Here is a 12,591-nt window from a genome sequence, read left to right as displayed (position 1 = left end):
GTTAATGTTGTGCTACAAATTATTCTAATATTCAGTAGCAACTGAGGTTAATTATTGACGGCTTAGTGATAATTGGTCTCGGGTAGAATATTTTCCTAAACTAAATGCACCTGCTTGTGCTTGTGTTATTTAGTTTGTCGGTTTTCCTAGTTCATATTGCTGCTATTAAATTAAATCTATAGCGCTTGTCTTAGATTATTTAGTAGTTAGGGGTAATTAAACCGCGTGTGCTTTAGTTATCTACAACTAAGTGAAAACGGAAATGAAATCATTTCACGACAAATATTCAATTGCATATTAATTACATTTTGAATCAATGATCAGTGCTAAATTCCGGTGGTGAATCTTTACTAACCAAGATTTTCTATTATAAGTGTTTTTAATATCGTGTTCTTCATCGATTTATCGTTCATTTAAATTTCTCGTTTATTTAAATTCCCCTTTATTTAATTTTTATTCTCATTATATTCCAAACCTCCTTTCCTTTAATTTGAGCACATATATTAAACTAGTTGATCCTTGTGCGATCGACCCTTACTCCCGCTACTACGTTTGTAAGGTTCTAATTTGGGAGCCTACGACAGCTCGCCAACAATAAATCAAAGGTCTAAGTCCATAAATTTGGAATCTTAATTAATCATACACCATAACTTCTCAAATAACTTCAATGTCCACTTTAAACGAACTGAACATAATGAGTCTTATATGTTTCACAAAATTGTTTTGAGCCTTACAAACCAAAATAGCACATGATCAATTTTAAGGAAACTAAAGACTCTATTACTCACTGAAGAATTTATTAAATGACAGTGCACCACAAGTTAAATGCGTTTGTTCTAATAAATTCCTTAATATTGTTACAACATTTTCATAAATATATTGCACAACCAAACGTTAAATAATTTGAACTCATGAATTTATAAGAACAAATAAAATATTAATACTTGCGGAATTATTTGGACTTATTGTTTGACATACAATCCAATTTGGGATGTATAAAGACAATAATTAAATCCATAATCTTTAATGGAGCATCTTAATGATCTTTTTCTAAATGATCACTCCTACTGATTAAAATATTTTTCAGAGAAACTTAATAAAATGTATATACATACTCATAATTGATTTGACCAACTAATAAATGAAAATATAATTCCCCACCATTAGTTGGGCATACTAAATAATCAATTTTTTGTTCCAATTAAGTCCAACTTAAATAATGAAGATATAATTCCCCACCATAGTTGGACATACTAAAAAAAAAAAAAACACATTTCAAAACCAAGTTAGAATTTGGCTCAAAAGATACATTTTATTATTAATGGAATCCAAAAGAGGTATGTCAAATAACGTAACTTACTACAGTTAGTCCGAAGAACCGAGCAAGCTTCGTGGATCGATTAATAAAAGTGGCTAAATTTTGGGAAGTGACTGAATACATGTTTTGCCAATGCAAACCATGAAACTTATAATTATAATTGAACTAAATTTTTAAATTCTAAGAATTGTGATAAAATTATTATCTAATGGGTTGATGGATTTATTGACATAAAACTTACCTGTGGGCTAAAGTTTTAATTCTATTAAATCCAATTAAACCCTTATGATAATATTTTTCACAACTGCTAAATAGACAGAAGAACATATTGACATAAAACTTGCCTGTGGCTAAAATTTTACTCAATTAGATCCAACTGAAAGATTTTATTTATGATGAAACAATTATCAGATGAGTTGAAGAATCAAGTGACATAAAACTTGCATGTGGGCTAAAGTTTTAGTCAATAAGATTCATTATAACCATTATGATAAAACTTAAAGAAATCATGTGCCTTTTCTTAATCCCTTTGGGCAAATTAAGAAATATGATCTGAAGTTTACATCATAAAATTAAACTTTATGATAGAATTAAAAATCATTATTTACAAATAAATTGATCTATTTTTATCATCACTGATAAAACTACTAAACTACATTCCGATACATAATTGTCTATGGGCTAAATTATGACCGTAGTCCAGTATTTCATCCTAATTAATTAGAGTTAATACCCAAAATCATCCTCGACTATAGTGGTTTTTCTCAATTTCGTCCTAAACGACTTTGGTGACCTAATATCGTCCCAGACTTTTGTGTTTCGCTCAATTTAGTCCTCCATTTGTTATTCCATCAAATTGGTGTTAAATTAAGAGACAATTCAGTAATGTCAATATTGATATCTCTTTACTTTCAACTTGTGAAGTGCGAAATTCCTCTTTCTTGTACGAATTACACCCAGAATTACTCCCGGACCTGCAAATCAAATTTATATTCGCAGTTTTAGGAGTAATTCTGGGAGTAATTCGTAAAAAAAAAAAGGATTTCGCAGTTCACATGTCTATGAGTAAAGATATGCTAATATTAAAATTACTGAATTGTCTATTTATTTAACACCAAATGGACAGAATAACAAATGAGGGACTAAATTGAGCAAAAACACAAAAGTCTAGGACTAAATTGAGCGAAACACAAAAGTCTGGGACGATATTAGGTCACCAAAGTCGTTTAGGACGAAATTGAGAAAAACCACTATAGTCGAGGACGATTTTGGGTATTAACTCTAATTAATTATACAAATATAACGAAATTGTTTGTGGGCTAAATTCCATCATATTACATACAATTAATCACAAATGATATGTCCAAAACTTTATGTGATCAAAATAAACCGCTTCATATATAATTTTAACTGATTAAGGATGTTGTGGCTACTCCCAAACCAAATTAAAATTATAAGATCACTAGACAATTATCAATTCCTTGCCTAACCTATATAATTTTAACTGATTAAGGATGTTGTGGCTACTCCCTAACCAAATCAAAATTATAAGATCATAACTTAATAATCTTAGGTAGTTGAATATGCTGTGGTTATTTCTTAATTAACCAATCTTGAAAACTTAAGAGACTTAGTAAATTAAAGATGCTATGGCTATTCTTTAATGAACCGAAATCAAATCACATTGGCAAGAAATACTTAAAAAAAAAATTGTATCAAACAGATTATACCAAATTGTGATGGGAAAATCTAAATATACTCAAGGAAAAAATGGTTAGAGACAAAGTCCCACTGAATACCAATTCTTTAAATAGAGTATCAATTTAAGGAGACTAGTGACACAAGATGTTCTTAAGTCATGACCATTAAAACTAGTATGCCTACCCGATTCATATATACTTAATGTATAACTGTTTGGAGTATGAACCTAAAAAGGATATACACCAGAAGATTGTATGGTTTACCTATGATTTAAGCTTAAATGGTAAACTAAATTAACGGACTAAACGTGCTTAAATTCAGGCACTACCGCAACTAAAGTTTATGCATAAGTCCAACTTAATAGAAACTAATATAATTCCATCCCAAAGTATGCATTGCTAAAGGCATAATAAAAAATTGCATAATTTAAAACAAAATATTATGCTTAAGACAAGTATGCATAAAACTAAACATTAAACTCATATATATTCTAAACAAATTGCATAACAATTTAAATATGAGCTTAATTTCAAAATATAAAATTTAATATTCAAAGTACTAATATGAGCCCAAACCAAAATGACCGGGTTGTTATATCATGCACCATGGTGCATGATCAATCATGCACCGCGCGTCTAGACACTACAGTGTGTCTAAATCGACACTGTCTCACGTATTATTTTTATATTATCAAATGAAACTACAGTTATATTAAAATGATACTATAGTTGTGGTGAAATGAAACTACAGTATATATAAAATGAAACTAAATAACATTTCACATATTTGAGTGTATATTGTACAATGAAGCTGTAATTATATTGAAAAGATCATGTAGTTGTGTTTTAATGAAATTATAGTGTATATAAAATAAAATTAAATAACATTTTCACATATTTGAGTGTATAAATATTGAATGAAACTGTAGTTATATCGAAATGAAACTGTAGTTGTATTGAACTGAAACTGCAGTGTATACAAAATGAAACTGAAGAACAGAGTTATTTTTTGCAAAGATTCTGTTTCTTTTCATTAAATAAAACGACGTCGTTTGACAGTATCGGTTTAGACACACTGTAGTGTCTGACGCGCGGTACATGATTGATCCTGCACCTTGGTGCATGATATAATTTGCCAAAATGACCCAGCTTTGAATAATGAATAAATATTTTGAAAAATTCAGACTGTAAGCCCATAACAAAATGTTTTAATACATAAAATCAAACTTGTGAGAAATAGTATTGAATTTACAAATTCAAACAATATCATGCCAAAAGTATAATTGTCATTTGTAAATTAAAGTCTCACAAATCTTAATTACATAATTAAACTTAATATTATGCACTTAATGTGAATGAATGCATAAAACTATCTAAAGAGTATAAACCAACTAAAGAGCATGAATTTATAACATTTCAATTATTCATACTTAACCAAATATGGGCAATAAGAACTAAAATCATAATTCAAAGAACTAAATGAATTATGGAATTAAGGGCAATAGTCAAATGCCTATATGTTTTTCCAAAATTACCAAAGTGATTCAGAATCACTCTCCATAACCTAGTTAATAATAATATTATTATTAATGCCACAATTACAAATAACCAAAATAACAATAAATAGCCATAATAATATTATCACATTAAGTAGGAGACTAAACTTGGAAAACAATAGTTAAAACCACTAACGTTTATAAACATTTTCAGATTTAATTTTGAAAACTTAATAAAATTTAAAGTCCAAAAGCCATTACAATATTAATGTCACATAAATTTATTTGGAAACAGATCAAGGTACATAACTGAATACCATAACAATATTAATGTCATCATTAATTAATTATTAATATTAATAAGTAACATTATAATCACTATTAACATTAATAATAACGACAAATCAAAGTATGGGAATGCACATTTTAATGTTTTCATTTTTCTAAATAATGAAATATGTGACTAGCCCAAATTAGCGGTTAACTGTAACTGTAGCACTAATTAACAATAATAACACTAAAAGATGCACTCATAGGTAACTTCACGTCGCACATAGAATACGATGAACAACCTTAATTAGCTAGCTTCGTTTTGGTTTTTTTGGGGTGTTTTTAATGGATGTTTGTGGGACGTTGGATGGAGGGAGCAGTGATAGCGGGGATGGAGAGGTTCATGTTCAAAGGCGTGGCGGCGAACGTTGTATGTTTAGGAAATTTAATACTGAGTATACATATATTATGAATGGAACAATGAAGTAACGTGTGAAATATATATATGTCGGGTTTTGAACGATGATTCTGACCAATTACAGGAGCTGATAGCGTTGACATCAACGGCGATGGGTGGTCCTGGGCCTGTTTATAGATTTTTGTAGTCCCGTTTTATAAATAAATGGGTCAGTGTCAAATTAGTCGGCAAATTATGCCCTGGACCCGTGTCCATAATGAATTGTGGACACGGGCCCAAAACGACATCGTTTTTTTTAAAAAAAAACGCGTCATTTAGTTAAAAAAAAAAATTTGCGCGCGTTTTGCCGTTAACGACGTTATTTTTTTTTTTTTTTTTTGGATTATGAATGTACAGTTATGCCGTTATGAATGTACAGTTATGCCGTTATGAATGTACAGTTATGCAATTATGAAATTATGAACACAGAGCTCTAACATTATGAACATATATAGTGATAAAATTATGACCATGGAGCTTTAAAATTGTGAATATAGAGCTTCGAAGATTATGAATGTACAGTTATAGAGTTATGAATCTACAGTTATGGAGTTATGAATCTACAGTTATGAGATTATGAATCTACAGTTATGGAATTATGAATGTACAGTTATTGATCGAATTATGAACAAAGAGCTCTAACATTATGAACTTACAATTATGAACATATAGTGATAAAATTATGAACATAGAGCTCTAAAATTGTGAACATAGAGCTTCGAAAATTATGAATGTACAATTATGGAGTTATGAATGTACAGTTATGACGTTATGAATGTACAGTTATAGAGTTATGAATGTACAGTTATAGAGTTATAAACGTACAGTTATGGAGTTATGAATGTATAGTTATTAACATATAGTAATAAAATTATGAACATATACTTCTATAACAAAGTGGTCTGAAATTAAAAAAAAAAAAAAAAAAAAAGGAGATAACAGTGCCTAACGGCACTGTTTACCCGTGTCCAGCAAGCATGCTGGACACGGATCCAAGGCATAACGATTGAAATTAGTCCAGTAAAGTTTCAATTGTTTTAAGAAAAATACTACATGTACTCTCATTTCTTACTCCCAACTTGTACTCCTCCTCACAAATTATTGATGTAAACACATTCCCTGGGACCCACATGATAAAAATAACCAATCTTTATTTGTCATGTCATGGAGTACAAGTGATGGAGTAGAATTTGGGAATACATGTAGTAGAACTCTTTTTTTAATTTGTTGCTAGGCTTCAAGAAAAGCCACTGTGCAGTGAAGATTCAGATGAAGATGACAGTAAGAGAGCGAAGAAGATGGTGCAGGACAGTGGCGGCGGCACCAATGTCGTGATGATTGCACGAGTAGTGATCCGTTTATTACCTGTCTGGACGTTGCTTTTAACGTTCGCAGTGATCTTCCAGCAACCAGCGACATTCTTCACCAAACAAGGCATAACGATGAGGAGAAACATCGGACCCAATTTCAAGATCCCACCCGCCGCGCTTCAGAGCGCGATCACAGTTTCCATAATTCTGCTCATGCCTCTGTACGACAAGTACTTCATCCCCCTGGTTCGCGTCTTCACTATCAACGACAAAGGCGTCACCGTGCGGTAAAGAATGGGGATCGGAATGTTTCTCTCGGTGAAAGCCATGGTGATTGCCGCCGTCACTGACACAAAGAGGCTCAAAATCAGCAGAAATCCCCAGAATCTAAGCTCAGAAACAGTGCCAATGAGCATATTCTGGCTGCTTCTGCAGTACATTCTCCTCAGAATCTCCGACATCTTCACCGTGGTCGGGATGCAAGAGTTTTTCTACTCCGAAGTCCTGGTGAACATGAGAACCTTAGGGATAGCTCTGTACACTAGCGTCTTCGGTTTCGGAAGCTTCTTCAGCCCCCTGCTTATCTCTATTGTAGAACATTTCACCAGCTCCACGGCAAATCCAATCGCTATGCTATGGACCCGTGTAAGCATGCATGCTGGACACGGGTAACAGTGCCCGGCACTGTTATCTTTTTTTTTTTTTTAATTTTTTTATTTAAAAAAAAAAAAATTTTCAAATCGCTTCGTTATAGAAGTACTAGTTTTTTACGCGCATTGCGTGATTGGGATAATGCCCAATGCTTTTTTTTAAAAAAATAAGTACTTTAAAGTATATTAAGGCAGGATTATATTGAAATTGTTCATGCATAGATAATTGAAGGTTGAATTTGCGTATTTAAATAGGTAATTCTTCTCCCAAAGATTGAGTCTCCAACCCCAAGGGCCCCCCACACTCCGACCCGACAGAGCATTGTGGGAGGTTGTAAATGCTGATACGCACAAGGAATCTGCCCACTTTGGACATAATTCCCGCACTGCCGCCGCCGATGTTCAAACCTTGGTCTCTTCTCCCAAATACTACCCACTAAACCATTGAGCTAAGCCGGTGCGGGTTAAATAGGTAATTCTAAGTTTACAAATGCAAGATAATATAGTCAAGATTGATTATAATTGTCAATAAAATAATTGTATAGGTATGGTTGAAACCATATACGGGACATAAGGGAGAACAAATAAAAATTAGGGCATAAAATATTAAATATATACTAATATTGTTTGAGGAGATTCCGACATTAGGATTTGTGGTTAAGCTCTATTAAGACTTTAATATTAGAATTAGATTAATGGGTGTATTTATAATTCTATATTAGACTTTAATATTAGAATTAGACTAACGGTGAATTAACGGAAAAATTAAATGGATAATCATATAATTAAAGATAAATTAAAAAATCTTAAAAGAAAAAAATTAAAACCTGAACAATATGAACCATTCATTTGATTTAATAATTTGGCGGTCATTTTTTATACCCAATGTTAATAATTAAATAAATTCGCTGGTCAAATCCGCTAGTATAATCCGTTAACGCTAACTGCTAACTGCTGATTGTCAAACAAGGACATTGCGAGGTAGTTCTCACTTCAATTTGTTGTATGATTTAAATACTCTCTTTGTCACAAAATCTCTCAAGTAGTTAATATGGTTGACTTTATTAATTATATATTTTTTTAATTTTTTCATGGTATTAATAAAATACTTGGTAAATAAATATATAGCATTATTTTGTATTATAACTTTGATATTTAATTAGAAAAATACTGCACAAAAAAGATAATAGATAATGCAGTGAATATAATCAATTAATGAATTTGAATGTAAAAATTTTTACATTTGAGAAAAATAAAGACAATATAACTAATGAAAATATTTCTTTTAATTAATTTATTGATAATTAATAATTGTTTTTTTACTGAATAAAGACATTGTAAGGATAATGTAGTGAATATAATCAATTAATAAATTTGAATATAAAAAATTTTTATATTGAAGAAAAATAAAGACAATATAACTAATAAAATTATTTCTCTTAGTTAATTTATTGATAATGAATAATTTTTTTTTTTAATAAAGACATTGTGGACACATAATTATAAATTAAAGGAATGCATATGTATTATTTTTTATTGTAACTACTAAATTATTATTTATATAATTTAATAAGAGTAAAATAGAGTACTAATTATGCCAACTTTAATTGGGATGAGATTCGAACCTAAGACCTTTTTCTATTGAAATCAATGAGTAAGTTAACGGTGAACTAACGGCAATTCTTAAAATTTTAACGGAATTAGTAACGGTGTGTGGGTATTTTAGAAAATTTTAGTGTAAAATTTAAATCTGATCAATCTTTCAATCAATTTGAGCCATTCATTTGATTAAAATCTGTGACCGCCATTTTTTCTACCAATTATAGGCCTAACTCTCTTGGGCTCTTATTAGTATAGTAGATATGTTCATAATTTTATTACTATATGTTAATAACTGTACATTCATAACTCCATAACTGTACGTTCATAACTCTATAACTGTACATTCATAACTCCATAATTGTACATTCATAACTCCATAATTGCACATTCATAATTTTCGAAGCTCTATGTTCACAATTTTAGAGCTCTATGTTCATAATTTTATCACTATATGTTCATAATTGTAAGTTTATAATGTCAGAGCTCTTTGTTCATAATTCGATCAATAACTATACATTCATAATTCCATAACTGTAGATTCATAATCTCATAACTGTAGATTCATAACTCCATAACTGTAGATTTATAACTCCATAACTGTACATTCATAATCTTCGAAGCTCTATATTCACAATTTTAAAGCTCCATGGTCATAATTTTATCACTATATATTCATAACTGTAAGTTCATAATGTTAGAGCTCTGTGTTCATAATTTCATAATTGCATAACTGTACATTCATAACTAGGGCTGTGCAATACCCGAAATACCCGAAGAACCCGCCCGACCCGAACCAACTAGTACCGAATGGAGATGCAATCCGACGGGTTCGGGTCATATCTGAACCGACCCCAAGCAACGTGGCAATTAAAGACGGACGGGTAAAGTTAGGAAATATCCCATCCGAACCCGTCCGAGATCCGAAATATGGCCTAAGTATAAAACGTTGCGTAGACCTAGGGTTTGCCATTCTCTCATTCTCCACTCGGCCACTCCCCACTCCCCAGAGCTTCTTCTCGAAATCAGGAGTCCATAGAATGAGGAGTTCATGAATCATGAATCCTGATTATGGAATACATATCACTATGACAGTGTATGGCCTTATGTGTGCTTGTGTGAAATTTGAATCCTATTTGCTCATCCATAAATCTTTATAGATGGAGAGCAATCAAAATATAAGTGGAAGTGGAACTGGACCTCTTCCATCTTCAACAGTGGATGAACAAGGAGTACAAACCCCAGGCATTGAGACAAGTGCTCAACAGCCTATGGCCACTCCTAAAGTTCCTGCTGTTAAGAAGAGGAAGGAAATAGAGTCTAGATCCATAGTGTGGGAGCACTTTGAACAGATCAAAGATCCTGAAACTCAAAAAGTTCTTAAAGGCAAATGCCTTTACTATGCAAAAGAGTATTTTTGTGAAACTAAAAAACATGGCACATCATCATTAAGAAATCATATGGGCAGTTGTCTTAAAAATCCCCATTCAAAGGATATAAGGCAGTCTCTACTCACATTCAACACTCTGTCCACTTCTGAGGGTGGGACAGAGGCTCCTGTGGGTGTTTTGGGGACATGGGTATTTAATCAAGATGCCATTAGGAGGGCCCTTTGTGAGATGATAATCATACATGAGCTCCCTTTTAGGTTTGTAGAGGGCCAGGGGTTCAAGAGGTTTATTCTGGTTGCTTGTCCTAGGTTTCTTATCCCTTCTAGGTGGACAATTTCTAGGGACATCTACCAAATATTTCTTGATGAGAGGCTAAACCTTAAGAAGTTGTTTAGAGTGGGAACTCAAAGGGTTAGTCTAACAACAGATACATGGACTTCTGTCCAGAGAATGAACTATATGTGCATTACTGCACATTTTTTAGATGACCAGTGGAAGCTTCAAAAAAAATTATATCCTTTGTCCCAGTTTCTTCTCATAAGGGGGAGTACATTGCAAAAGCCCTAGAGAGTTGTTTATTAGAGTGGGGAATTAAGAATGTGTTTACTGTAACAGTAGATAATGCCTCCTTTAATGACACAGCTATGGGGTTTTTTAAGAGTAAACTGTTATCTTGGGGTTCTTCTTCTGTTAAGGTTCAGTACATGCACATGAGGTGCATAGCCCATATCCTCAATTTAGTGGTCCAAGATGGGTTGAAGTTTGCAGATGAGTCAGTTAAGAGGGTGAGGGATGCAGTGAGATGGGTTAGGAACTCACCAGCTAGGCTGACAAAGTTCAGAGAGTTTGCTGAACTGTTTGGTGTGGAAGCTAAATCAGCTTTGCATCTTGATGTCCCTACAAGGTGGAACAGCACATACATTATGCTCAATATTGCAATTCAATATCAAGTAGTGTTTGATGCATATGAGAGAAATGACCCCTCTTATTCTGCTGACTTGGGGAGTGCTCCTACCTTCTTGGATTGGTGTTCTGTGGAAAGCTTAGTGAAGCTGTTGAAAGCATTTTATGATATGACAGTGAGGATCTCTGGTTCACTTTATGTCACATCTAACACATTCTTCTCTGAGATCTCTGATCTTAGTTGCATGCTTGAAGCTATGGTGAACTCTGAGCAGGGGACTGAAAAGGTAATCTCATTTATCTTTCAATTTGTTTGCTTATTGTATTTTGTATTTCCTATAATTCTGTTAACAAATAAATTGTTTTTTTTTTCTGTTTTAGGCAATGGGGACACAAATGAGGAACAAGTTTTACAAATATTGAGGGGATCCAGAAAAAATGAACTCTATCATTTTTTTTGCCAATATTCTGGATCCCAGAGATAAGTTGGAGTACATGCCTCATCAATTTGTCCAGTTGTATGGAGAAGAGAAAGGCAAAGCTTGTTTTACCAAGTTCCAATCTGCAATGGCTGCTTTATATGATGACTATGCAGCTACATACTCTCTCAGTTCTACCCAGATAGCATCCTCTACTCAAGTAGTCCAGTCTGAGGCTAACCAGGCTACTACTTGTACAGTTGGTAGGCCTCAGTCATCTTTGAAGAGCCAACTTAAAAAAAAAAAGAGATTGGAAAGTAGTGGAAGCAGTAATCAAACTGAGCTGCAAGTATACTTAAGTGAAAGTCTTGTGGAGGATGATGAATCTGTCCCATTTGATGTGTTAAAGTGGTGGAAGAGCCATAGTGAGAGATTTCCTATTCTCTCCAAAATGGCTAGAGATGTCCTTGCAGTTCCTATCTCCACAGTTGCTTCTGAGAGTTGTTTTAGTACATCTGGAAGGGTACTTGATCCATTTAGGAGTTCCTTGACTCCTAAAATAGTGGAAGCACTAATATGTACTCAAGATTGGTTGAGGGCACCTAATCAGCCAATCCAAGTTGAGGAGAACCTGGAGGAGGTTGAAAGATTAGAGAAAGGTAACACTTATCACTTTCATAGTTACTTTTTTTTTTTTATTCTACTAAGTTTATTTCCTTTTCACTTTCTTTCTTACTTATTATGTTTTTCACTTTTGCAGAATTGCCCACTGGAGCTTCATCTACTATACCATCAATGTTTCCTACAATCACTGTAATGTTTTTAATATCAGTTTACAATGTGTTCATTTCTTTAATGAGTTTGATATTCTGTTATGTACTCATGTTGTTGCAAGTGGTGTTTAGTCTCTAATTGGCTTGGCAACTTTCTGTTATTGATTTGTTGCTGCCATTAGATGAGTTGAGCCCAATTTTACACATTTCTCTGCACTCTGGAATTCTGGTATACCTCTTCTGTTTTCAGTTTGAATGTATTTGTTTTATTTGGTGGCTATGATGAAGCTTCCACTATTGTCTGA

The 12,591-nt window shown here is 32.8% G+C and overlaps 1 protein-coding gene across 1 annotated transcript; it reads left to right on the top strand.

Moving 5' to 3' along the window:
• Nucleotides 1-6,845: 6,845 nt before the first annotated feature.
• On the top strand, nucleotides 6,846-12,591 carry LOC109180214 (zinc finger BED domain-containing protein RICESLEEPER 2-like). Its single transcript, XM_019329703.1, has 7 exons — nucleotides 6,846-7,196; nucleotides 9,961-10,602; nucleotides 10,734-11,381; nucleotides 11,476-11,501; nucleotides 11,574-12,172; nucleotides 12,274-12,331; nucleotides 12,537-12,591. Exons 1-7 carry the CDS (start codon nucleotides 6,846-6,848, stop codon nucleotides 12,589-12,591), a joined length of 2,379 nt encoding a protein of 792 aa, XP_019185248.1.

Source organism: Ipomoea nil, unplaced genomic scaffold (genome assembly GCF_001879475.1).
Source record: "Ipomoea nil cultivar Tokyo-kokei standard unplaced genomic scaffold, Asagao_1.1 scaffold1026, whole genome shotgun sequence".
NCBI lineage: Eukaryota > Viridiplantae > Streptophyta > Magnoliopsida > Solanales > Convolvulaceae > Ipomoea > Ipomoea nil.
The sequence above is the reverse complement of the archived record's forward strand: the minus strand, read 5'-3'. Positions and strand labels throughout refer to the sequence as shown.

What these genes read in the sequence shown, in the direction of transcription:
- LOC109180214 (XM_019329703.1), top strand. Translation starts at nt 6,846, where the DNA reads ATGGGGATCGGAATGTTTCTCTCGGTGAAAGCCATGGTGATTGCCGCC. An exon ending in CTGAGCAGGGGACTGAAAAG is followed by an intron (nt 11,382 to 11,475) that starts GTAATCTCATTT and finishes TTTCTGTTTTAG; the next exon opens with GCAATGGGGACACAAATGAG. An exon ending in TTTCCTACAATCACTGTAAT is followed by an intron (nt 12,332 to 12,536) that starts GTTTTTAATATC and finishes TTCTGTTTTCAG; the next exon opens with TTTGAATGTATTTGTTTTAT.